General features: G+C 39.2%; 1 protein-coding gene and 1 pseudogene across 8 annotated transcripts in view; one reads left to right on the forward strand and one right to left on the reverse strand.

Annotated features, from left to right (window-relative positions):
- Positions 1-22,798, forward strand: part of ABCG2 (ATP binding cassette subfamily G member 2) — a 128,413-nt gene that overhangs the window by 77,151 nt on the left and 28,464 nt on the right. For 6 of the 8 annotated variants that reach the window (XM_038582175.1, XM_038582178.1, XM_038582176.1 and 3 more), the window contains 3 exons: positions 15,646-15,867; positions 21,860-21,919; positions 22,600-22,714. In XM_038582175.1, the coding sequence (XP_038438103.1) occupies positions 15,665-15,867; positions 21,860-21,919; positions 22,600-22,714 (378 nt within the window). In that variant the 5' untranslated portion in view covers positions 15,646-15,664. Of the gene's footprint in view, positions 1-7,415; positions 7,459-8,479; positions 8,500-15,645; positions 15,868-21,859; positions 21,920-22,599; positions 22,715-22,798 lie in introns of those variants that run through there. The other 2 variants (XM_038582179.1, XM_038582173.1) reach the window with 2 other exon arrangements.
- Positions 9,825-10,150, reverse strand: LOC119867181 (annotated as a pseudogene).

A 22,798-nucleotide genomic window follows, 5' to 3' on the forward strand; every position in this document is an offset into this window, starting at 1 on the left:
GAGACACAGGCAGAGGGAGAAGCAGGCTCCATGCACCGGGAGCCTGATGTGGGATTCGATCCCGGGTCTCCAGGATCGCGCCCTGGGCCAAAGGCAGGCGCCAAACCGCTGCGCCACCCAGGGATCCCCTAAATTCCTCTCTTCTTGAGGTCCTCCAAATATCCTAGGTTTCCTGCAACTGTCAGGAAGTGACATTGTTTACTCACCTGGTAAGGCTGCTGGGAACTCTGTAAGCAAGGTATCAGGCCGACATCTCCAAAGGGGGTGTATTGGTTTCATATAGTCAACCATGCTTCCTTAAAGTTGTCTGGTCATATCTGAGTCTATGTAGGTCTCTCAAATATGACATTCCAGTCAAAGCCTTGGTATCATAACCAGTGTTTCCAGTAACATGGAGAATAGAATCTTATTGATCTTATGTAAATAATTATAAATGCCACAAAAACAAGAACAATCACTGAAAGTTTCTATATTCTGGAGGATTCAGGTAGGGAGAAAAGATAAATGTTTTAATATGTTCACAAAATAATATTTTATTATATTTTTGTAAATCATAGGTATGTTAAGAGAAGAAGTTTCCTTAAATCTGGAAGGGCAGAGCCAGCAGTTTTAAATCAGAGTTGTGAAAACTAATTATTTTTTCTTAATTCATTTAGTCCCATTGTTATTTTTGTTTTTTTGAGTGTAGTTTCTTTGTTAGAGCTAGAGATTCTTAGTTTAGTTTTGTGATCTTAAGGGTATCAGAAACCTGTAATTGTCAAAAGTCCTTTTTGTGAATCTCCTTGAAGTTGAAATGCTTTTGCAAGAGCATCAGAATAATAATTGTAAATGACAAAAGACTCAAATGGACCTGGTTAAACATCTGATGAGAGTTCATTATAATACGGTTAACAAGGAAATCTGGTTATTTCTGTGATATACAACACTTTAACATTTCAATAATTAAAATTTTAAGTGATGACTTAAAACTTTAGGCATATTAAAACTTCAGGAATTTTTAATAATTTTTTTTTTAAAGATTTTATTTATTTATTCATGATAGTCACAGAGAGAGAGAGAGAGGCAGAGACACAGGCAGAGGGAGAAGCAGGCTCCATGCACCGGGAGCCCGACGTGGGATTCGATCCCGGGTCTCCAGGATCGTGCCCTGGGCCAAAGGCAGGCGCCAAACCGCTGCGCCACCCAGGGATCCCTTTTTAATAATTTTTGGAACATTACATAGCATTTACCCACGTAATATAACCTAAGAAGGTTTATCATATTTGTTTGACAATGTTTCCCATGTAACCTGACATACCAAATAAACAAGCCTAATCAGTCAAAAAAAATCTTTATTTAGAATTCAAAATTTAAGGAAGTTTGTTAAAAATATCAAAAAATTTTAAAGCACATGCCTCAGATTTACAGATCATTGTAAAACTTAAAACTTAATGATCTATTTACCAAAGTGGTAATGAGAGAGTCTATAGAAAGTTATATAGTTCTTAGCAAACCTCAGCTTCTTTAATATTGACAAGTTTTAGTTTTCTTTCTTTATTTATTTATTCATGAGAGAGAGAGAGAGAGAGAGAGAGAGAGAGAAGCAGAGACACAGGCGGAGGGAGAAGCAGACCCCTTGTAGGGAGCCCGATGCGGGACTGGATCCCGGGACTCCGGGATCATGCACTGGGCCAAAGGCAGGTGCTAATGTAATTAAATACCTGATAAAAACAAATGTGGAAACTTTTTTTTTTTTTAAGATTTATTTATTTATTCACGATAGACATAGAGAGAGGGAGAAGCAGGCTCCATGCCAGGAGCCCGACGTGGGACTCGATCCAGGGACTCCAGGATCGTGCTCTAGGCCAAAGGCAGGCACTAAACCACAGAGCCACCCAGGGATCCCCCAGAAACTTTGTTTTATTGGTCAGATAAAGAAAAACACTTTGTAATTTCTTATCAAGAGCAGACCAACAATCTAAGAAAACCTTGTCTTTTTTAACAGAGAGAAAAACCTAATTTTCATTTTATACCACTTTTTTCCATTTTATTTCAATTCCAATTAGTTATCAATTCCAATTAGTAATTAATTAATAAGAATTCCAGTATTATTAGTTTCAGGTGTACAATATAGTAATTCAGCACTTCCTCATAACACCTGGAGCTCATCATGACAAGTGCACTCCTTAATCCCAATCACCTATTTAACCCCTTCCCCTGGCCTCTTTCCCTCTGGTAACCATGAATTTGTTCTCTATAATTAAGAGTCTGTTTCTTTTCTTTATTCTTTTTTTTAAGATTTTATTTTTAAGTAATTTCTACACCCAGTGTAGGGCTCCAGTTCACAACTCTGAGATCAAGAGTTGCACACTTCACTAACTGAGCCAGCTAGGAGTCCCAGCCATCTTCCTCCCTCCCTCCCTCTCTCCCTCCCTCCCTCCCTCCCTCCCTCCCTCCTCCTTCCTTCCTTCTTCCCTTCCTTCCTTCCTCCCTCCCTCCCTCCCTCCCTCCCTCCCTCCCTTCCTCCTTTCCTCCCTTCCTCCCAGCAGGAGAAGGGGCAGAGGGAGAGAATATCCAAGCAGACTGCTGATGAATGTGGAGCCTGATGCTGGGGGTGGAGGGCTCAGTTTCACCAGCCATGAGATCAGGACCTGAGCTGAAACTGAGTCCAATATTTAACAGACTATGCCACCCAGTTGCCCAGGAGTCTATTTCTTGATTTGTCTTTCTTATTTTTTTCCCTTTGCTCATTTGTTTTTTTTCTTAAATTCTACATATGAATGAAATCATAGATTTGTCTTTCTCTGACTGACAATTTTTTTTTAATTTTTTAATTTATTTTTATTTATGATAGTCACAGAGAGAGAGAGAGAGGGGCAGAGACGCAGGCAGAGGGAGAAGCAGGCTCCATGCACCGGGAGCTCGCCGTGGGACTCGATCCCGGGTCTCCAGGATCGTGCCCTGGGCCAAAGGCAGGCGCCGAACCGCTGCGCCACCCAGGGATCCCTCTGACTGACAATTTTGTTTAATGTAATACTCTCTAGTTCTATTCATGTTATTGCAAATGGAAGATTTCATTTTTTATTGCTGAATAATACTCCATTGTACACATACAACTTCTTTATCCATTCATAAATCAATGGACACTAGGACTGCTTCTATATTTTGGCTATTGTTAAATGATGCTGCTATAAACATAGGGGTGCATGTGTTCAGTTGAATGAGTGTTTTTGTATTTTTAAGTAAATACCCAGTAGTGTGATTACTGGATGATAAGGTAGTTCTATTTTTAGCTTTTTGAGGAACCTCCATGCTGTTTTCCAGAGTGGCTGCACCGGTTTGCATTCCCACCAACAGTACTAGAGGGTTTCCCTTTCTCCATGTTCTCATGGAAACCTGTTGTTTCTTGTGTTGTTGATTTTAACCATTCTAACAGGTATGAGGTGATATTGAATTGTACTTTTGATTTGCATTTCCTTGATGGTAAGTGATGATGAATATCCTATCATGTGTCTGTTCACCATCATTGTTTTCTTCATTGGAAAAATCTCTGTTCCTGACTTCTGCCTATTTTTTAGTTGCCTTAATTGTTTATGGGTGTTGAGTTGTATCAATTCTTTATATATTTTGGATACCGACCCTTTATCCGATATGTCATTTGCAGATATCTTCGCTCATTCTGTAGGGTTGCGTTTTAGTTTTGTTGATTTTTATCTGCAGAGCTTTGCTGTGCAGAAGCTTTTTAATAGTTTAATAGTTCCCAATAGTTCATTTTTGCTGGTGTTTCCCTTGCCTCAGGAGATATATCTAGAAAAGGGTTGCTAGGGCTGATGTCAAAGCCTGTGCTGTCCTCTGTGTTCTCTAGGATTTATATGGTTTCAGGTCTCACATTTAGGGCTTTCATCCATTTTGGATTTATTTTTGTGTATGGTATAAGAAAATGGTCCAGTTTCATTCTTTTGTGTGTAGCTATTCAGTTTCCCCAGCACCATTAGTTGAAGGGACTACTTTTTTTGCCATTTGATATTCTTTCCTGCTTTGTTGAAGATTAATTAACCATATAGTTGTGGGTTCATTTCTAGGTTTTTTTATTCAATTTTTATCTACGTGTCTTATTTTTGTGCCAGTATCATACTGTTTTGATTACCACAGCTTTGTAATACAGCTTGAAGTCCAAATTGTGATGCCTCCAGCTTTGCTTTTCTTTTTCAAGATTGTTTGGGTTATTCAGGATCTTTTGTGGTTCCGCATGCATTTTAGAATTGTTTGTTCTAAACAATGTGAAAAATGCTGTTGGTATATTGGTAGGGATTGCAGTAAATGTGTAGAGTGCTTTAGGTAATGTAGACATTCTAACAATATTTGTTCTTCCAACTCATGAGCATGGAATGTCTTTCCGTTTCTTTGTGTCATCTTCAATTTTTTTCATCAGTGTTTTATAGTTTTCATAGTACATATCTTTCATCTCTTTGGCTTGGTTTATTCCTAGGTATCGTATTTTTGGTGCAACTATAAATAGAATTATTTTCTTAATTTTTCTTTCTGCTGCTTCATTATTGGTGTATAGAAATGCAGCATATTTCTGTACATTGGCTTTGTATCCTGTGACTTTACTGGATTTGTGTATCAGTTCTTAACATTTTTGGGTGGAGTCTGTCAGGTTTTCTATATCTATAGTATCATGTCTTCTGCAAATAGTGAAAGTTTAACTTCTTCCTTGCTGATTTGGATGCCTTTTATTTCTTTTTGCTGTCTGATTGCGGTGGCCTAGCATTTCCAGTACTATATTGAATGAAAGTGGTGAGAGTGGACATCCTTATCTTGTTCATGACTTTAGGGGAAAAAATTTTCAATTTTTTCCCATTGAGTATGATGTTAGCTGTGGGTTTTTCATATAAGGCCTTTATTTATTATGTTGAGGGATGTTCTTTCCAAACCTACTTTGTTGAGGGTTTTTATGCATTAGTGCATTTATGCATGCATTAGTGTTGTACTTTGTCAGATGTTTTTTCCACATCTATTGAAAGGATCATATAGTTCTTATCCTTTCTCTCATTGATGTGACGTTTCATATTGATTGATTAGCAAATATTGAAGCACCCTGACAACCCAGGAATAAATCCTACTTGATTATGGTGAAAAAAATTTTTTTTTTTTGATATATTGTTGAATTTACTAGTTGGTTTGCTCATCTTTTTTAGAGGATTTCTGGATCTGTGTTCATCAGGGAAATTGGTTTGTAGTTCTCTTTTTTTGGTGGTGTCTTTATCTGGTTTTGGCACCAGGGTTATGCCTCATAGAATGAATGAATTCCTATTCTATTCTTTGGACTTGTTTAAGAACAGATATTAACTCTGTAAATGTTTGGTGGAATTCACCTCTGAAGCCTGGTCCTGGACTTTTGTTTCTTGGGAGGATTTTTTATTTTTTGTTTTACTGATTCCATTTTTTCTTTGCTGTTATGGGTCTGTTTAAATTTTCTATCTCTTTCTGTTTCAGATTTGGTAGTTTATATGTTTCTAGGAATTTGTAGGAATTTATATGTTTCTAGGTAGTCTGATTTGTTGACATATAGTTCTTCATTATATTCTCTTATAATGCTTGTATTTCTGTGGTGTTGGTTGTTATTTTTCCTCCCTCGTTTGTGACTTTACTTGTTTGGATCCTTTCTTTTTTTCTATTAATAAGTCTATGAGTTTATCAATTTTCGTTAATTTTTTCCAACAACCAGCTCCAACAACAGTTTCATTGATCTGTTCTGTTGGGGTCTTTTTAGTTTCTATATCATTTATTTCTGCTCTGATCTTTATTACTTATGCTGCTTTTAGATTTTTTTGTTCTTTTTTTTTTTTTTTTTTTTAAGATTTATATACTAGACAGAGAGAGCAAGAGAGAGCAAGAGTGTTAGCAGAGGGAGAGGGAGAAATAGGCTCCTGCCAAGCAGGGAGCCTTATGTGGGGCTTGATCCCAGGACCCTGGGATCATAATCTGAGCGAAAGCAGATGCTTAACAAACTGAGCCACCTAGGTGCCCTTGTTGTTCTTTTTCTATATCAGTTTACTTTTAAACTCATTTATTCTGATGTTAGTCAGTCTTGACCATGTATAAAATAAGATTCTTTTCTAAAGATTCTCCTTCACAAACCTTCTACAACTTTCCTTTTCTTTCAGACTTTGTCTTAAACCTTTCTTTCTTTCTTTTTTTTTTAATTTTTATTTATTTATGATAGTCACAGAGAGAGAGAGAGAGAGAGAGAGGCAGAGACACAGGCAGAGGGAGAAGCAGGCTCCATGCACCGGGAGCCTGATGTGGGATTCGATCCCGGGTCTCCAGGATCGCGCCCTGGGCCAAAGGCAGGTGCCAAAACGCTGCACCACCCAGGGATCCCATCTTTCTTTCTTTTTTAAAGATTTCATTTATTTATTCATGAGAGACGCACAGGGAGTGATAGATATAGGCAGAGGCTACCCCCTGCAGGGAGTGTGATGTAGGACTTGATTCCAGGACCCTGGGATTACAACCTGAACCCAAGGCAGACCACTGAGCCACTGAGGTGCCTTTTTTTTTTTTTTTTTTAGAGAATGAGAGAGAGAAAGCAAGAAAGTGTGAGCAGGGTGGAGGAGGGAGAGAGAGAGAGAGAATCTCAAGCAGACTTCATGCTCAGTGCAAAGCCTGACATGGGGCTCAATTTTAGGACCTTGAGATCATGACCTGAGCCAAAATAGAGTCAGATGCTTAATTGACTGAACCACCTAGGTGCCCTGTAAGCCTTCTCTCTATAAAACAATCAGTCTCATTTTAGGACATAATTACTTCCTTTTCTCTCAACAAAAATGCATTATCATTTTATTTTATTTATTTATTTATTTATTTATTTATTTATTTATTTATTTTTAAAGATTTTATTTATTTATTCATGAGAGACAGAGAGAGGGAGAGACATAGGCAGGGGAAGAAGCAGGCTCCATGCAGAAAGCCTGATGTGGGACTCGATCCTGGGACTCTGGGATCATGCCCTGAGCCCAAAGCAGGCGCTCAACCACTGAGCCACCCAGCGTCCCATCATTCTTTATACCTATCTCCCACACCTCCTATTTTCCTACAAGAGTTGCTTGCTTTCTCATTTTTAGCAGTCTTAATTACATTTAGCAGATTTTTAAAAAAAGATTTTATATTTAAATAATCTCTATACCCAACATGGGGCTCAACTCAAAACCCTGAGATGAGATCAAGAGTCACATGCTTTATTGACTGAGCTGGCCAGGCACCATATATTTAGCAGAATTTTAACTCTTCTCTCTCTCTCTCTCTTTTTTTTTTCTTTAGAGTACGTATGGGAGGGGCAGAGGGAGAGGAAGAGAATCTTAAGCAGGCTCCACACCCAATGTGGAGCCTGATGTGGGGCTCAATCTCACAACCCTGAGATCATGTCCTGAGTGGAAATCAAGAGTTGGATGCTTAACCAACTAAGCTACCCAGGTGCTTCCAGAATTTTAACTCTTAGAAACCTTAGTCTCCAGTGAAAGTTAAGTAGTAACTAATTGTGTACTATTATACTAGAATTCTTCAGATTGGCAAATTTATGAATACATTTCACAAATTTTAGAAATGTGTTTTTTCATGGTATAATATATTTTTAAAGATTTTGTTTATTTATTCATGAGAGACACACAGATAAAGGCAGAGACATAAGCAAAGGGAAAAGCAGGCTCCCTGTAGGGAGCCTGATGGAAGACTTGATCTCAGCACCTCTGGATCACGACCTGAGTCAAAGGCAGACATTCAACCACCGAGCCACCCAGGTGCCTCCATAGTATAATTTTTAATAAACCATAAAACATGTTTACCAGCTGACCCAAGTATCTTAGTTTCTCTGTGATAAGACAAAAGCAAAGAGACCTTTTGTTTAGTAGTAAATGTTTCTGTATTTTCTTATCTGGAAAAAAACTGAGATATCAATGAATTCAACCCAATTTATCATTTAGCTGAGCAAAACTAAAGTTTTAGGTTACCAGAGATTTTGAAAGCTATAAACCTTTTTATTTAACCGAGTTACCCTTAACCATTACCCATGAAAACTTCATGAGACAAATTCAATTATCATTTTAAGTCATTTTTGCTGACAAATTGCAGCAGATACAACATGAAGTTAATAAACTCATTAGAATAAAATCTGATAATCTGCATTATATTTGATGTTGATAACTACAAAAACATGTTTAATTAAACCAACAACTTTTGGGGAGAGGTTTATTTTTTTAATTTAAATGCAGTTGATTAACATATAACATTAGCTTCAGAGGTAGGGTTCAGTGATATTTCAGTTGTATATAACATCCAGTTCTTATTACATCATATGCCCTCCTTAATGCCCATCACCCATTTTTCCCATCCCCCGCCCCTGCCCTCCAGCAACGTTCAGTTTGTTCCCTCTGATTAAACATTCCTTATGGTTTGTCTCCCTCTCTGATTTCATCTTATTTTTCCTGGATTGGTTTCTTTAGTAACCAGAATCATGCTGTATGTATTATTCTTTGATGTACTTGTTGTAGATGTTCTTAGCCTAACACACTCCTTTTATCCATTACATCTTCCACAGAATTAGTGTCACTATTTGGGTTGCTTCATTCTGATGTTATAATTATGCCAATTTTTGTACACAAACTTGAGCACAGGTGCTGGAATTTGAGGGGAAGTGTCGGTTTGAGTCCTTGTCAATCTGGGGTAAGGGTGTGTTGACTTGGCATCAAGCAGGTGGCCAGCAGTGCATGTTGACTTGGGCAGGAGGGCGGTTGAACTGTGGGCTTTCAGGGCATTGTGTGTGGAGAGGATGTGGTTGGTTTTGCTCCTGGTCATGAATTCCTTTAACTTTCATTTTTCTGGGAAACTATCTCTCCTTCTATCTGAATGAAAGCCCTGCTGAATAGAATATCCTGGGCTGCAGATTTTTTTCCTTTTAGTATTTTGAGTATGTCATGCTGTTCCCTTCTGTTCTGCAAAGTTTCTGCTGAAGAATCCACGGATAGCCTTGTAGGGTTTCCTTTGTCTGTTACTGCTTTCCTTTCTCTTGCTGCTTTTAAAATTCTCTCTTTATCATTACTTTTAGCCATCTTATTTACTTTGTGTCTTGGTGCAGACTCTTTGGGTTGGTTTTGTTGGAGACTCTCTGTGCTCCTAGTTCTGGATTTCTCTTTTCTTCCCCAGATTCAGGAAGTTTTCAGCTATTATTTCTTTAAATAAATCTTCTGCCCCATTTTCTCTCTCTTATCCTTCTGGGTCCCTATCATGTGACTGTTATGCTTGACAGTGTTGTTGAGTTTCCTGGATCTAGTCTCATTTTTTCCCCCCTCTCATCTGCTCAGCTTGATTACTTTCCATTACTCTGTCCTCCAGTTGCTGATCTGTTCTACTTCCTCTTGTTTGCTATTTATTCCAGGTGAGTTAATTTCATTTAGTGAGTTCATTATCTCTAATTGATTCTTTTTTAGGTCTCCTATCTCTTTGTGGAGGGTCTCATGGAAGTCCTGCACTCCTTTCTCAATTCTAGCAAATATCTTTATTTTTTAAATATTTTATTTATTAATATCTTTATTTTTTTAATAATTAAAAAATCTACACCTTTATTTCCTTTCATTAAGTTTATTTTTTAATATTTAATTTATTTATTCATGAGAGACAGAGAGAGAGAGAGAGAGAGAGAGGCAGGGACACAGGCAGAGAGAGAAGCAGGCTCCATGCAGGGAGCCCGACGTGGGACTGGATCTGGGGACTCCAGGATCATGCCCTGGGCCCAAGGCAGGCGCTCAACTGCTGAGCCACCCAGGCATTCTGACTTTTCATTAAGTTTAAATCGTTGAGGGGTATAGCATCACATGGATTCTCTGGCCAATGCAGGAAGGTTGCTTCGGAATTTTGCACGAACCATGCCACTGTTTACATAAGCATGACTTACTTTTTCCTGGATTACTCTGGTTTTGTTTAGTTTGCCACCAGGAGTCATGGTGTTGTTCTTTGCTTTGTACACATAAGCACATCTCTTGCATAGATAGAACTCATTTTCAGCTCAAGCATAAACATCTTCGATTTTAAGAAGAGCTGTGTGCTCCCTCTGCTTCTGGAGACCCCGCTTAGAGCCAGCAAACATGGCCTTGGACCACAGCCTTCTAGACATATCTGTTGTTTTAGGAGTCCTGTTCCTAGCTGGTCTCCACAGGCTCCAAGATGGCAGAGAGAGAGCTCTAGCGAGTATCTTTATGAGTATTACTTTAAATTCACTATCAGATATATTACTTATCTCCATTTTGTTCAGGTCTCTTGCTTGATTTTGTTCCACTCTTTCATTTGGGATATAGTCCTGTCTCCTCATTTTTTCTGTTGCAATGTCTGTTGCTCTGTTAGGAAAGTTAGCTTTGTCTCCTGCACTTGAAAATAGTGGCTTTATGAAGAAGAGGTCCTGTAGTGCCCCACAGTACAGTGTCTCCTTTTCACCTGTGTTCCCTGTAAAGTCAATTGTTCCCCACTGGCAGTTTAACTTGGGCCTCCTGTGAGGAAATCTGAAGTGGGCCGTTTAAGTTCAGGAGATCCCTCAGGTCTCTTTATGCTGATGTGGGAACTTTGAACTTCATAAGGAGGTGACCCAGCAGCTTGGGGTGCTTTATGCTCTTGGATAGTGGGGGTAGGAGGAGCCAGGATGGGTGGGGCAGGAGGCACCAGGGATGGTATAGGAGTTGGCTGCTTCAGCAGCCCGGATGGTGGTATAGGAACAGGAGGAGGGGGAGGTGGAGGCAGAGGTGGTGGCAGAAGTGGCCAGGATGCTCCTGGCAAGGCCAGAGGCAGATTCCAAGTTTGTACTAACTTTCTTTTTACTTTATCTCCTGTCTCTCCCTCTTGCAAAACAGGCTTTTCCTCTGGTTGCTTTTCAGCCCTCTAGGGCTGGGGAGGTGGGGGAGCAGGCAGTGTGGGTTGGGCATTGGTTTTGGTGCTTGTGTCTGTTGGGGTGGTTTTACGATTTTCAGTGTTTGTCTGTCTTCCCCCATTTCCTCATTATTTTGACTCTTGGGAAGGGGGTCATTATTTTGACTACTTGACCTTCTCTCTTTGGACCATCAGTTGGGTTCCTTCCCCTGAAGCATCTTTATTATGGAGTAGTAGAAAAGCCTGAACGTAAGGAATTTTATCTCAGATCATGTGAACCTGAAAAACATTTGAGCCATTTTTATCTTTGAGTTTTAGAAAGGCCAATTTCTACAAGCTCTTGCCTTTAATCTAATTAAATAGAGCTCCTTTACAAATTAATTTTAGCATTACCATCTGGAGGTAGAGAAAATATCTCATTTGTAGCACATTTATTTTTTTTAAAGACTTTATTTATTTATTTTTAAAGACTTTATTTATTTATTCATGAGAGACACAGAGAGAGAGGCAGAGACAGAAGCAGGCCCCCTGCAAGGAGACTGATGTGGGATTCTATCCCAGATCCCGGAATCCTGCCCTGAGCTGGAGGCAGACGCTCAACGGCTGAGCCACTCAGGTGTCCCGTAATTTATGGATCTTTTAAATAGTTATTTTCTATTTCCAGTTAGAACATGGTCAGTTTTGTCCACAGATAGCAACAAACAAACCAAATGAAGACCAGAGGGGGAAAAGAATCCCATAAAAATCCCCAAAAGAAGCCCAGAATACCTTTGTGAGCATTGGTTCCTCTGCAAAAGCCAGGCGTTTCACTGATTAAACCAAACGGTTTTCTAGTTTCTGGCTGCTTAGTCCTACAGCTGGCTTTCTCGAATTGTATACACAAGAAAACTAATCCAGACATGTCAAAAAAAAAAAACCCATTTGGGATCTGAGACTCAGGTTATCCTTAAATTTTCCCATTAGTGCACTTGCAAGTATATGCTCTACAGGTATTATACATAGAACCTGCCAGAGTTTCCTGTAGGTAGGTGGTTGTTGGTTTTCCGGGGGCTATTCAGCTTTTGAAGCCTGGTTCCTCATTCGTTTTGATTTCAGTTTTATTTTTAGAATAAGATTTGAATAAGATCTAAAGATACTGAGTGTGGTGGATCAAGAGGGCACTGCTTGTGAGTTACTTTCATAAGGCTGTGATACACCTGCCGATGCATCTTAGATTCTCTCAGTGAGGCCTAAGACCATTGAAGGGGCTGGGACACTTGGATGACCAATCTTTATGTGTACGTCCCTAGATGAGCCAGTCATTAAGTACCTTATGAGATGGGACATTCCTATGGGACCCCTACAGGTCTTGAAGAGCATTCTCTGACACTTCTGCTAGGCTTTTGGTCACTAGAAAGCCTCATTTAGCCAGAAGGAGCAAATATCCCTGCTCTTCAGAGCTGAATGATTCAATTTTTCATATTTCTAGCAAGAAAATTTACTCAAGCCTTATATTAATAGTATACCCATTAGTATAATGCCAAATTAAAACAACCAACCCATCAACTCCAATCCCTCTGGGTTATTCCCACCTAGGGAACATTCCCTGTAACCCTCAACAGCTTGAATAAAAGGACCACCAGCTTAAATTAAGAAGGTCCATACATCAGGAGATCTCACCTGATACTTTTGTTGAGGTGCTGAGAAATCAGAGAGGCACAAATGGCCTGTGCTGGTACCCAGGGCTGAGTTCCAGAGGACCCCCAGGTAATCTCACGAGAGTTGCTGTCCACCAAGAAATGTCAATGCAAAATGAACAAACCTTTAAAAAAATTTTGAAGAGAAAGGAAAAGTTTTATTCGAGCTCAAGTTAGGACAGCTCCTCAGGGTATATATCATCTTGACAAATAAGAGATCGCTTTGGGGAAGGAACATTTGGTGCAGGGTTATATGTATTTTCTACATAATTAGTTACAAATCATCATGCTGAAGGACGTGCCAGAAAGTTTCAGACTTTATCTTAGGCTTTTAGCATGCACAAGGATATATGATATCGTGGGGAACCAGGGAGGTTTGTTTTGTTTTTCTTATTTTTATGTTTGGAATACTCCTTAGTTATTTTTTTTTAAATCTTTTTTTTTTAAATTTTTATTTATTTATGATAGTCACATACAGAGAGAGAGAGAGAGAGAGGCAGAGACACAGGCAGAGGGAGAGGCAGGCTCCATGCACTGGGAGCCCGACGTGGGATTCGATCCCGGGTCTCCAGGATCGCACCCTGGGCCAAAGGCAGGCGCCAAACCGCTGCGCCACCCAGGGATCCCAGCCTTAAAGTTATTTTTTTGAATAAAGCAGACATACAGTGTGTACTCCAGGCAGAAAAACAACCTTTGCTTTGAGGTTTTGCTGAGTCATGTTGACCTTGGAGGGAAATGTTAAAGTATAGCTTCCCATGGAATCCCGGGAGCAGAGCCCACAAACGTTAAAAGTTGAACATTTCCTTTATCATTGACTCCTTAAATATCTGTTCAGCTTTTTAGCCTCTAGCAGACTCTTTCTGCCTGGTTTTTTGAATTTTGCCCATGTGTGGAATTTGCCTTGATAGAAAAGAGCACAGAATGTCGACTTTGCCTTTGTGTTCCCTGCTTTCCAGGATTTTGGCTCTGTAAGTCCTGACTGCTTTGGTTACTCTCATCAGAGAGAACTCTTCAAATAGTTGCATCTTACATTTTATCTATTTTTATGGTTATTCTTAGGAGGATGCTTGGTTTGGAACAGCTAGTCCATCATAGCCAGAGAGAAAGTTCTTCGTAGGTAACTTTGATTTTTAAAAATTAAAGCTAGGATTATCAACTATGCTTCAATTAAAACAAACAAACAAACAAACAAACAAACAAAAAAACAAATTTATGGACATTTCACATTTCAAACCTAGTTCACAAGCTATTAAGTTTCACATAGTCTTAATCTAAATCTTTTTAAGGGGCCTTTTATAACTTGTCTAACCAAGCCTTTTAAACTCCTTTAAAAATTTTTTTTTTAATTTTTTTTATTTATTTATGATAGTCACACAGAGAGAAAGAGAGGCAGAGACACAGGCAGAGGGAAAAGCAGGCTCCACGCACCGGGAACCCGACGTGGGATTCGATCCTGGGTCTCCAGGATCGCGCCCTGGGCCAAAGGCAGGCGCTAAACTGCTGCGCCACCCAGAGATCCCTCCTTTTAAAAATTAATGCTCTGTTTTTGTTTTAAATTCTTCACCTGCTTCACTGTTAGTTTGGTTTTCTTAATCATTTTTATACCTAATTCTAAATCTTCCTAGAATTTAAATATATCCACCCATTATGGAAGTGATTATGTCAGCCCAAACAATTTTGGAGATTATTTTCTTGGCTGATCAAGGGAGCATAACAGCCAGGGCTATGAAGTGCTATAAATTCAGAGAAATTTCTCTTGCCCCTCTCTGCCAAGGTTAACCCCCTTTTTGTAATAACTGTGTCATAAACTCCAAAATTAAAACCAAAGTGGGATGATCATGTGGTCTGCCCCTGATCTTGCATTGTCTCTTAAAACCAGGCAAGTCTGTCTCCCATTCGCCTTTCTCCTGCTTCATGAATTTTGAGTAATTTTCATACTCTGTATTTACTTACTAGATGTTGAATTGATAAATAATTGGAGTTCATGCACTCAGAGTTCTGTCTGCCTCCCTAATACCATTCCCATGGTTGTTCTTATCACTGTGATATGGCCTATTCATTGGAAATGGAGCTATAGGGATCCCTGGGTGGCGCAGCGGTTTGGCGCCTGCCTTTGGCCCAGGGCGCGATCCTGGAGACCCGGGATCGAATCCCACATCGGGCTCCCGGTGCATGGAGCCTGCTTCTCCCTCTGCCTCATTCTCTCTCTCTCTGTGACTATCACAAATAAAAAAAAAAAAAAGGAAATGGAGCTATATATTGCATTAAAAAAATGCTTAATAGTATAATTGAACCCACTATATCTAAAATTAATTTTCAAAATAATTTTTAAAAATATTTTATTTATTTATTTGAGAGAGAGGGAGAGAGAGAGCACTTGTGTGCATGCATGCATCCAGGAGGTGGGGAAGGGGCAGAAGGAGAGGGAGAGAGCATCTGAAGCAGACTCTGTGCTGAGCATGGAGTCCATTGGACTCCATCCCAGGACCACAAGATCATGACCTAAAACCAAGTGTCGGATACTTAACCTACCGAGCCATCAGGTGCCCCCAAAATATTTTTATTTTTTCTATTTTTTCAAGATATTTTTATTTAAGCATATATAATTAGTATAAAAATGACTAATGAAGTTATTTTACATTCCTTTAAAAAAGTTTAGGTCTTCATTTTTATTTTTATTTTTTATTTTATTTTATTTTTTTCTTTTTTCATTTTTATTTTTTAAATTTTTTAATTGAGAAATAATTGACCTGTTATATACTGTTTCAGGTGTACAACATAATGATTTAGTATTTGTATATATTGTGAAATGATTGCCACAATATGTCTAGTTAACATCTATCACACACATTTTTTTCCTTGTGATGTGAACTTTCAAGATGGGCTATTTCACCAACTTTCAAATATACAATGCAGTGTTATGTGTAATTATGTATAGCCACCACGCTGTACGTTACGTATTTATTTTATAATTGGAAATGCATACCCAAATGGACTTGTTTTAAGTGTACTGTTAACCGGTATTTACAATCTTATATCAGGACTATCAACTTAACTCTTGCTTTTCCCTCTACAGAGAGGCAGAAACTCTCCAGATGTCTTCTAATAATGACCCAGTTTGTATCCCAATGTCACAAAGAAGCACCAATGACCTCTCCAGGATGACCTCCAACGACCTGAAGACATCTACTGAAGTAGCCGTGTTAAGTTTTCATAACATTTACTATCGAGTAAAAGTAAAGAGTGGCTTTCTTCTTGGTCGAAAAACAGTTGAGAAAGAAATACTAACAAATATCAAGTATGTGCATAAACTATTAAAATAGCTTTATTGACATACGGTGAGCTTCACGGGTTTTGCTTATTGCAAATAAAATTGTTAGGAGACTCTGGGAAACGAACTAGGGGTGGTGGAAGGGGAGGAGGGTGGGGGTGGGAGTGAATGAGTGACGGGCACTGAGGGGGGCACTTGACAGGATGAGCACTGGGTGTTATTCTGTATGTTGGCAAATTGAACACCAATAAAAAATAAATTTATTATTAAAAAGAATAAGGTTGTTAGGAACCTTTGTGTGCAAGTCTATACAGACATACAGACACATGCTTTTATTTCGTGTGGCTAACCTTGGCGTGAAATGATCAGGTCACATATTAGGCATATGGTTAACTTTAAAGGAACTGCCAAACCATTTTAAAGTGGTTGTTCCTTGTGCATCAACTTTTGTTTGAGAAACCAAACAATGTCATTTAGTTTCTTCTGGGTATGCTCTGTGGTTCACTAGAAAGCGACTGGCTGTATGATATACTCGTTTTTGGTCATGGGGATATCATTGTCATCTCTGAGCTTCAGTCTTCTGACCTGTGAAACAGAAGATGTGCTGCTGTTCCTTATGAGCTAGACACTTTTAGGTCCTTACGTACTTTATGTCCTGTATGTTCTAGATGCAAGAGTCAGGTAGTTGAAACGATAGTATATTGTAAAGGTGCTTTGGTTTTTGAATATACTTGTTTTAAATGAGTGGTCTGTTTATATGTACCATGTTTGTACCATGTACTTAATGCTTTTCCCCATTACACAGGCAGACAGAGACCACTATAGCCTAGCTTAAGTTACACAGTTGAAGTCCAAAGTGATAAGAAAAGTTAGGAACTGAATCACTACGCTTAATTTTATTTTAAAATCCCGATCAGTACAAAACTATGATTCATTATTTTTCTTGACACTCCTGTTGTTCCTGATTTGCTTGGTGGGAGACCTTTGCTTTTTTTAACTCATTATTTTGACATGTTCTCTCATGTGAGTGTTTTTTTTTTTTTTTGGCACAGCAAGAAGTTTCAGACTCCCTGAGTACTTACCTGCTTCAGATCTGGAATCAGCTGTTCTTCCTTTTTGTGAAGGATGTTACAGGCCAAGATCTGGGTGTTTGGAATGTTTATTGCTGTTGGGATGTCATATGTCCAAGGACTTCTCTCAGTGGTTAGGCCTAGGGAACATATGTGCAGATATATGTACACACATGTGCCTATGCGTGTGTCTAAAACTTTTTTTTTTAAGGTTTTATTTACTTATTTATGAGAGACACAGAGAGGCAGAGACGTAGGCAGAGGGAGAGGCAGGCTCCCTGTGGGGAGCCTGATGCGGGTCTCGATCATAGAACCCGGGGATCATGACCTGAGGTGACTGAGCCACCCAGGCATCTAAAACTTTCTATATCTATCTGTGTATATAGATTAAAACCTAGGAGTTCTCAGGCAGCCCCAGTGGCGCAGCGGTTTAGCGCCGCCTGCAGCCCAGGGTGTGATCCTGGAGACCCAGGATCAAGTCCCACATCAGGCTCCTTGCATGGAGCCTGCTTCTCCCTCTGCCTGTGTCTCTGCCTCTCTCTCTCTCTCTCTCTCTCTCTGTGTGTGTCTCTCATGAATAAATAAATAAAATCTTAAAAAAAAACCAAACTATGAGTTCTCATTAATGCCTAAATTTCTAATCTAATACCCCTATGGTTCTTCCCTCATTTTTATGTTTGTAAAACTTCTCAAAAAGTGAAAACCTTGGCTCTCATTATCCTTAATATATTTACTAATGATTTGCTCACTTCTCTTGTTCTTTAATATAAGTGATTACCCTATCCTTCAGCTGTCACCCCTCTTCCTCTCATCTCCCTTCACAGCCTGTGTTCTCTTACAGCTTTCAAGTTTTTCCTACTTCTTCACATTTTTTTAATTGAAAACTTGTCTTTTCATTTTCCTGTGTCGTTTATAAAAATGCAGATTCATTCAACAAAATTTAAATGTCTGTTAATGTCTGCTTGACATTATGCAACACGCTAGTGATATAGATATGTCCTCTGTTCTCAGAAATCTTCTAGACTAATGGTGTATTGAGACAATAGAGCACTTCACTGTATTATTCTATCATGATAGAGGGATTAGAAGACACTATCAGAGCCTCTAAGCTTAAATTAGAGGGCCAGGGGCATGAGAGAGAAAATGAAGAGTGTGCTATAGGGGTGTGTGTGTGTGAGAGAGAGAGAGAGAGAGAGAGAGAGAGAGAGAGAGGAACAGGGTAGGGAGAGAAGGTGCTACAAGCCGTGGGAGTGGCATGGACTTCTCCCTAAGATGAGACCAGAGGATTAGCCATTGTGCACTAAAATGTAGTAGATATGACATGAATTCTTTACTGGTTTTCACTTAATGTATTCAGCATCGAGTGATCTACCCACCGTAGACCCTTATGTTGCATGCCATTGTAGGGTGGAGGATAACATGAGATGACATCATTCTTGTTGAACAAGGTTTTATAGTACAGTGAGGGAAACTTCCCTGAATGCAAATGCTTTAAGCAATAGATAAGGGTGAGGAATGAGTTTTGAGGGATGATAGTAGAGTTGAGGGCAGGGTGAGGAAATAAGGGAATTATAGACCATAAACCAGAACAGCGGTCAACAGACTTTTGGTAAAGGACCTCATAATAAATATCCTCAGCTTTATGGGCCATACATCTGTGCTGCAACTACTCGGTTCTGTCATTGTAGCATGAAAGCAGCCCTGGACATAAACGAATGAGTGCGGCTCTGTTCCAATAACACTGTATGAAAACAGAGAACAGGTGACCAGCTCTTATTTGCTGATCCTTGGACTAGAATGTAAACTCCATGAGGTCTAGGACTTTGTTTTATTCTCAGTTATGTCCCATGTCCTAGAAGACTGTCTTATTGTACATAGCAGTCAGTGGATAATTGTGCTGAATGAATGGAGGGAGAATTAACCATTGCTCCCAACTGGAACTCTTTCTTGCACTTGTGATTGTACATTATTGTTTTCTGTAATGCTAGAGTTTAGTGCCAAAGTAAGTCCAACTTGGGGACCTGAAAAATTGTCCTAGAGCATTCACTTTCAATTTTGGGTTAATCATTTAGGATTGGTTGGTCTTTATTGGAGTAGATCTTTTAAAAACCTGGAAAAGTTTTCTGACAATGAAGTCTTAGTGCATAACAAGCTTATTTCTAGTCATTTTAAAAGCAGATACTGGGTAGTTATTAATAAAGAAGATGAGTCAAGAGCGACAGATAAATGTGTCTGGAAAGTTCAATCAACCAAGTGTGTCTTTTTACATTTGGCGGCCAGGTTACAGGGAGAGGGGGAGGGGAAGAGGTCACTGAAAGAATAAGAGATCTTTCTGTTCTACAGCTTGTTCCTGACTTACCAAATGCATTGTGTTTGTCCAGTGTTTGAGTGAGAGGCACCTCAGTTAATGAGCTGAATGAAAGTTACCTTTCACCTAACATCCACCAGCCGTTTTACAGTTGTGACAATTTAAGCACAATAGTCAGTAAATGCTGAGGTCCTCCTCTGTTGAAGCACTGAGGTACAATTGTGTCGTGAAGTTTATCACTCACAGTTGTATAATTATAGAATTGGCTTCTGTGAAATCATTACCTGGAAATGAAATAGGTTTCAGCTTTGGAATAGATAAACTATTTTTTTTCTGAGGAATAAATTTTGATTTATCAGTTCTAAGAGAGATGGGTTTAGACACCAAGGTTTTGAAAGGGCTTTTTCAAGTCTCCTTTTCATTGTGTTTGTATGCCTGAAGAGGCCCTACTCTTTTTTTTTTTTTATAATATATTTTTAAAGGATTTTATCTATTTTCGAGGGGAAGGAAGGGCAGAGCCAGAGGGAGAAAGAGTCTTTTTTTTTTAATTTTAAAAACATTTTATTAGAGATTGTAATAGTGTTTTTTATGACTTCACCTGGCCTACTCCCTTACAGTAAAATACTGAAGGGCTTTATTTTATTTTATTTATTTATTTATTTTTAATAAATTAATTTTTTTATTGGTGTTCAATTTACCAACATACAGAATAACACCCAGTGCTCATCCCGTCAAGTGCCCCCCTCAGTGCCCGTCACCCATTCACCCCCACTCCCCGCCCTCCTCCCCTTCCACCACCCCTAGTTCGTTTTCCAGAGTTAAGAGTCTTTATGTTCTGTCTCCCTTTCTGATATTTCCCACACATTTCTTCTCCCTTCCCTTATATTCCCTTTCACTATTATTTATATTCCCCAAATGAATGAGACCATATAATGTTTGTCCTTCTCCGATTGACTTACTTCACTCAGCATAATACCCTCCAGTTCCATCCACGTTGAAGCAAATGGTGGGTATTTGTCGTTTCTAATGGCTGAGGAATATTCCATTGTATACATAAACCACATCTTCTTTATCTATTCATCTTTCGATGGACACCGAGGCTCCTTCCACAGTTTGGCTATGGTGGACATTGCTGCTAGAAACATCGGGGTGCAGGTGTCCCGGCGTTTCACTGCATCTGTATCTTTGGGGTAAATCCTCAACAGTGCAATTGCTGGGTCGTAGGGCAGGTCTATTTTTAACTCTTTGAGGAACTTCCACACAGTTTTCCAGAGTGGCTGCACCAGTTCACATTCCCACCAACAGTGTAAGAGGGTTCCCTTTGGGAGAAAGAGTCTTAAGCAAACTGCACTGAGCATGGAGCCCAGCCCTGGACTCGATCCCACAACCCTGGGATCAGGGTCTGAGCTGAAACCAAGAGTCGGGCACCTAACTGACTGTACCATACAGGTGCCCCTGGAGAGGACCTACTCTTAATTCTCCTTTTTCTAGTTTTTTCTCCTTACCAGACTACTGGTTGCCTTATCTTCAGGATAAAATTCAAACTACTTGCTTTTTCTTGAGTCTCAACACAGTAAACCTTGCCTTAACTTTTTTCCACCTTCTTTCTCTCTGAGTATTCACTCCCCTTACCCTTCTGTTTACACTTCTACTTTGTTTGGGACATGCTGTGTGGACTCCATGTCTATATATCCTTAAAGGTTGTCCCTCATAGAAAGTGGCATCTACCACTTCTATGCTGAGAGTTTTCTAGTCCACTTACTGATACTTTATAGGGAAGAAAATGATATATCTTGAGAGTACATGTTGTGCTTTTCTAATTCAGTAAAAATTTTGTGAGGGTTAAGAATTGGTGATGTTTAGTTTTGTACCTATGAGGTTCTTTAGTCTTAGCCATTGAATTTCTCATTTAGGTATATTGTTTCTTAATCTGACAAGTTTTAAGTGGTGAGAATACTGCTGGTGATTCTAGAAACCCATTGATTTCTTAATTGTATAGAACTTGACTAGGTAGCAATGAGGTGACTTGAAGTAAAATTAGTTAAGGTCATCAAACATGAATTAAGACTTGTTATGTTCTTTACACTGTGTTAAGAGGGGTAAGTATAACAGATATCTAACCAGAATATGTTACTTTAAGGAAACTTGAAATTTCTTGTGTCCTTTTTAATGGTTTAGAGAAGAAGTGACAGAAGTTTAGAGGGACCTAAGCCATTTTTCTTAAAGGTCTCTCTCTCTCTCTCTCTTTTTTTTTTAAGATTTACTTATTTATTCATTCATGAGAGACACAGACTAAGAGAGAGAGAAGCAGAGACATAGGCAGAGGGAGAAGCAGGCCCCTCTCCGGGAACCTGATGCGGGACTCGATCCCGGATCCCAGGATCACGACCTGAGCCAGGCAGGCGCTTAACTGCTGAGCCACCCAGGCATCCCTCTTATAGGTCTTGACTAGTGATTCATGTCCGTTGTATGCTGGTCTTATGTTAATTGACAGTTCAGTGTCTTTTTCCGTTGAACATTGGTTTGTGTTTGTTTTCTGTCTATAGTTGAATCACTTTCGCTCAGTATATTAAATGCAGACCCTAAATTAATAGAACTGATTTTAAGCAGGCCAATAAATTGATATGTTCTGTGTTTACAGTGGTGTCATGAGACCTGGCCTCAATGCCATTCTGGGACCCACAGGTGGAGGCAAATCTTCGTGAGTATAATAGTATAAGTAAGCTTTTCCTTGTAGTTTAATGTGCAGGTATTTGTCGAACATTTGCTGCGTGTCTAGTCTGGTTCTAGGCACTGTGGATGACATGTAGTTGTGCTAGCTTGTGCTTGTCCCAAGGACTGGGAAATCTTATTTGGTCAGCTTCCTAACAGGACATGATTGGCATATAGCTATCAGCTATGATTTAAGCTAATGGGGAGGGAAAGGAGAGAGAAAAAAGTTGAAAATGGGGAGATGGAGCTTGCGTCTTAGACAAAGGAGCACATTGTCTGACCTGAGATGTCCAAGGTCACATGACCTGGTAGGCTGTTTGGGAAGTCTGTGCTGGATCAGCCATCGGTGACTTGGTTTCATATTTTTGAGTTTTATTGTAGTATATACTAAAAAAGGGAAGGTGAGAATTTAAAAATATATGTAATTTTATGATGAATCACTAAATTCTATACCTGAAACCAATTTTACCATATATATTAACTAACTAGGATTTAAATAAAAATTGAAGTCAAGGAAGTACCTGAAGAAAACACCCATATACATAATTTTAGGTAATCCATGGAATTTCTTCCCCAGGTAATTTTCTAACTTGAGCAGAATTTGGATTTAGAGTAGCTGAGAGCTGTAGCCTGTGTTGGAGAAACAACAATGTATATGTCCTCTCATAGGTTGTTAGATGTCTTAGCTGCAAGGAAAGATCCGCATGGATTATCGGGAGATGTTTTGATAAATGGAGCACCTCGACCTGCCAATTTCAAATGTAATTCAGGTTATGTGGTACAAGTAAGTCTTTGTGGATTTGTATTTTAGCTTTCTTCTATTTCTATATGAGCAAATGCCTCGGCTGATCATTCAGTATACTTCCAA

The sequence above is a fragment of the Canis lupus genome, chromosome 32 (assembly GCF_011100685.1).
Source record: "Canis lupus familiaris isolate Mischka breed German Shepherd chromosome 32, alternate assembly UU_Cfam_GSD_1.0, whole genome shotgun sequence".
In the NCBI taxonomy this organism is placed as follows: domain Eukaryota; kingdom Metazoa; phylum Chordata; class Mammalia; order Carnivora; family Canidae; genus Canis; species Canis lupus.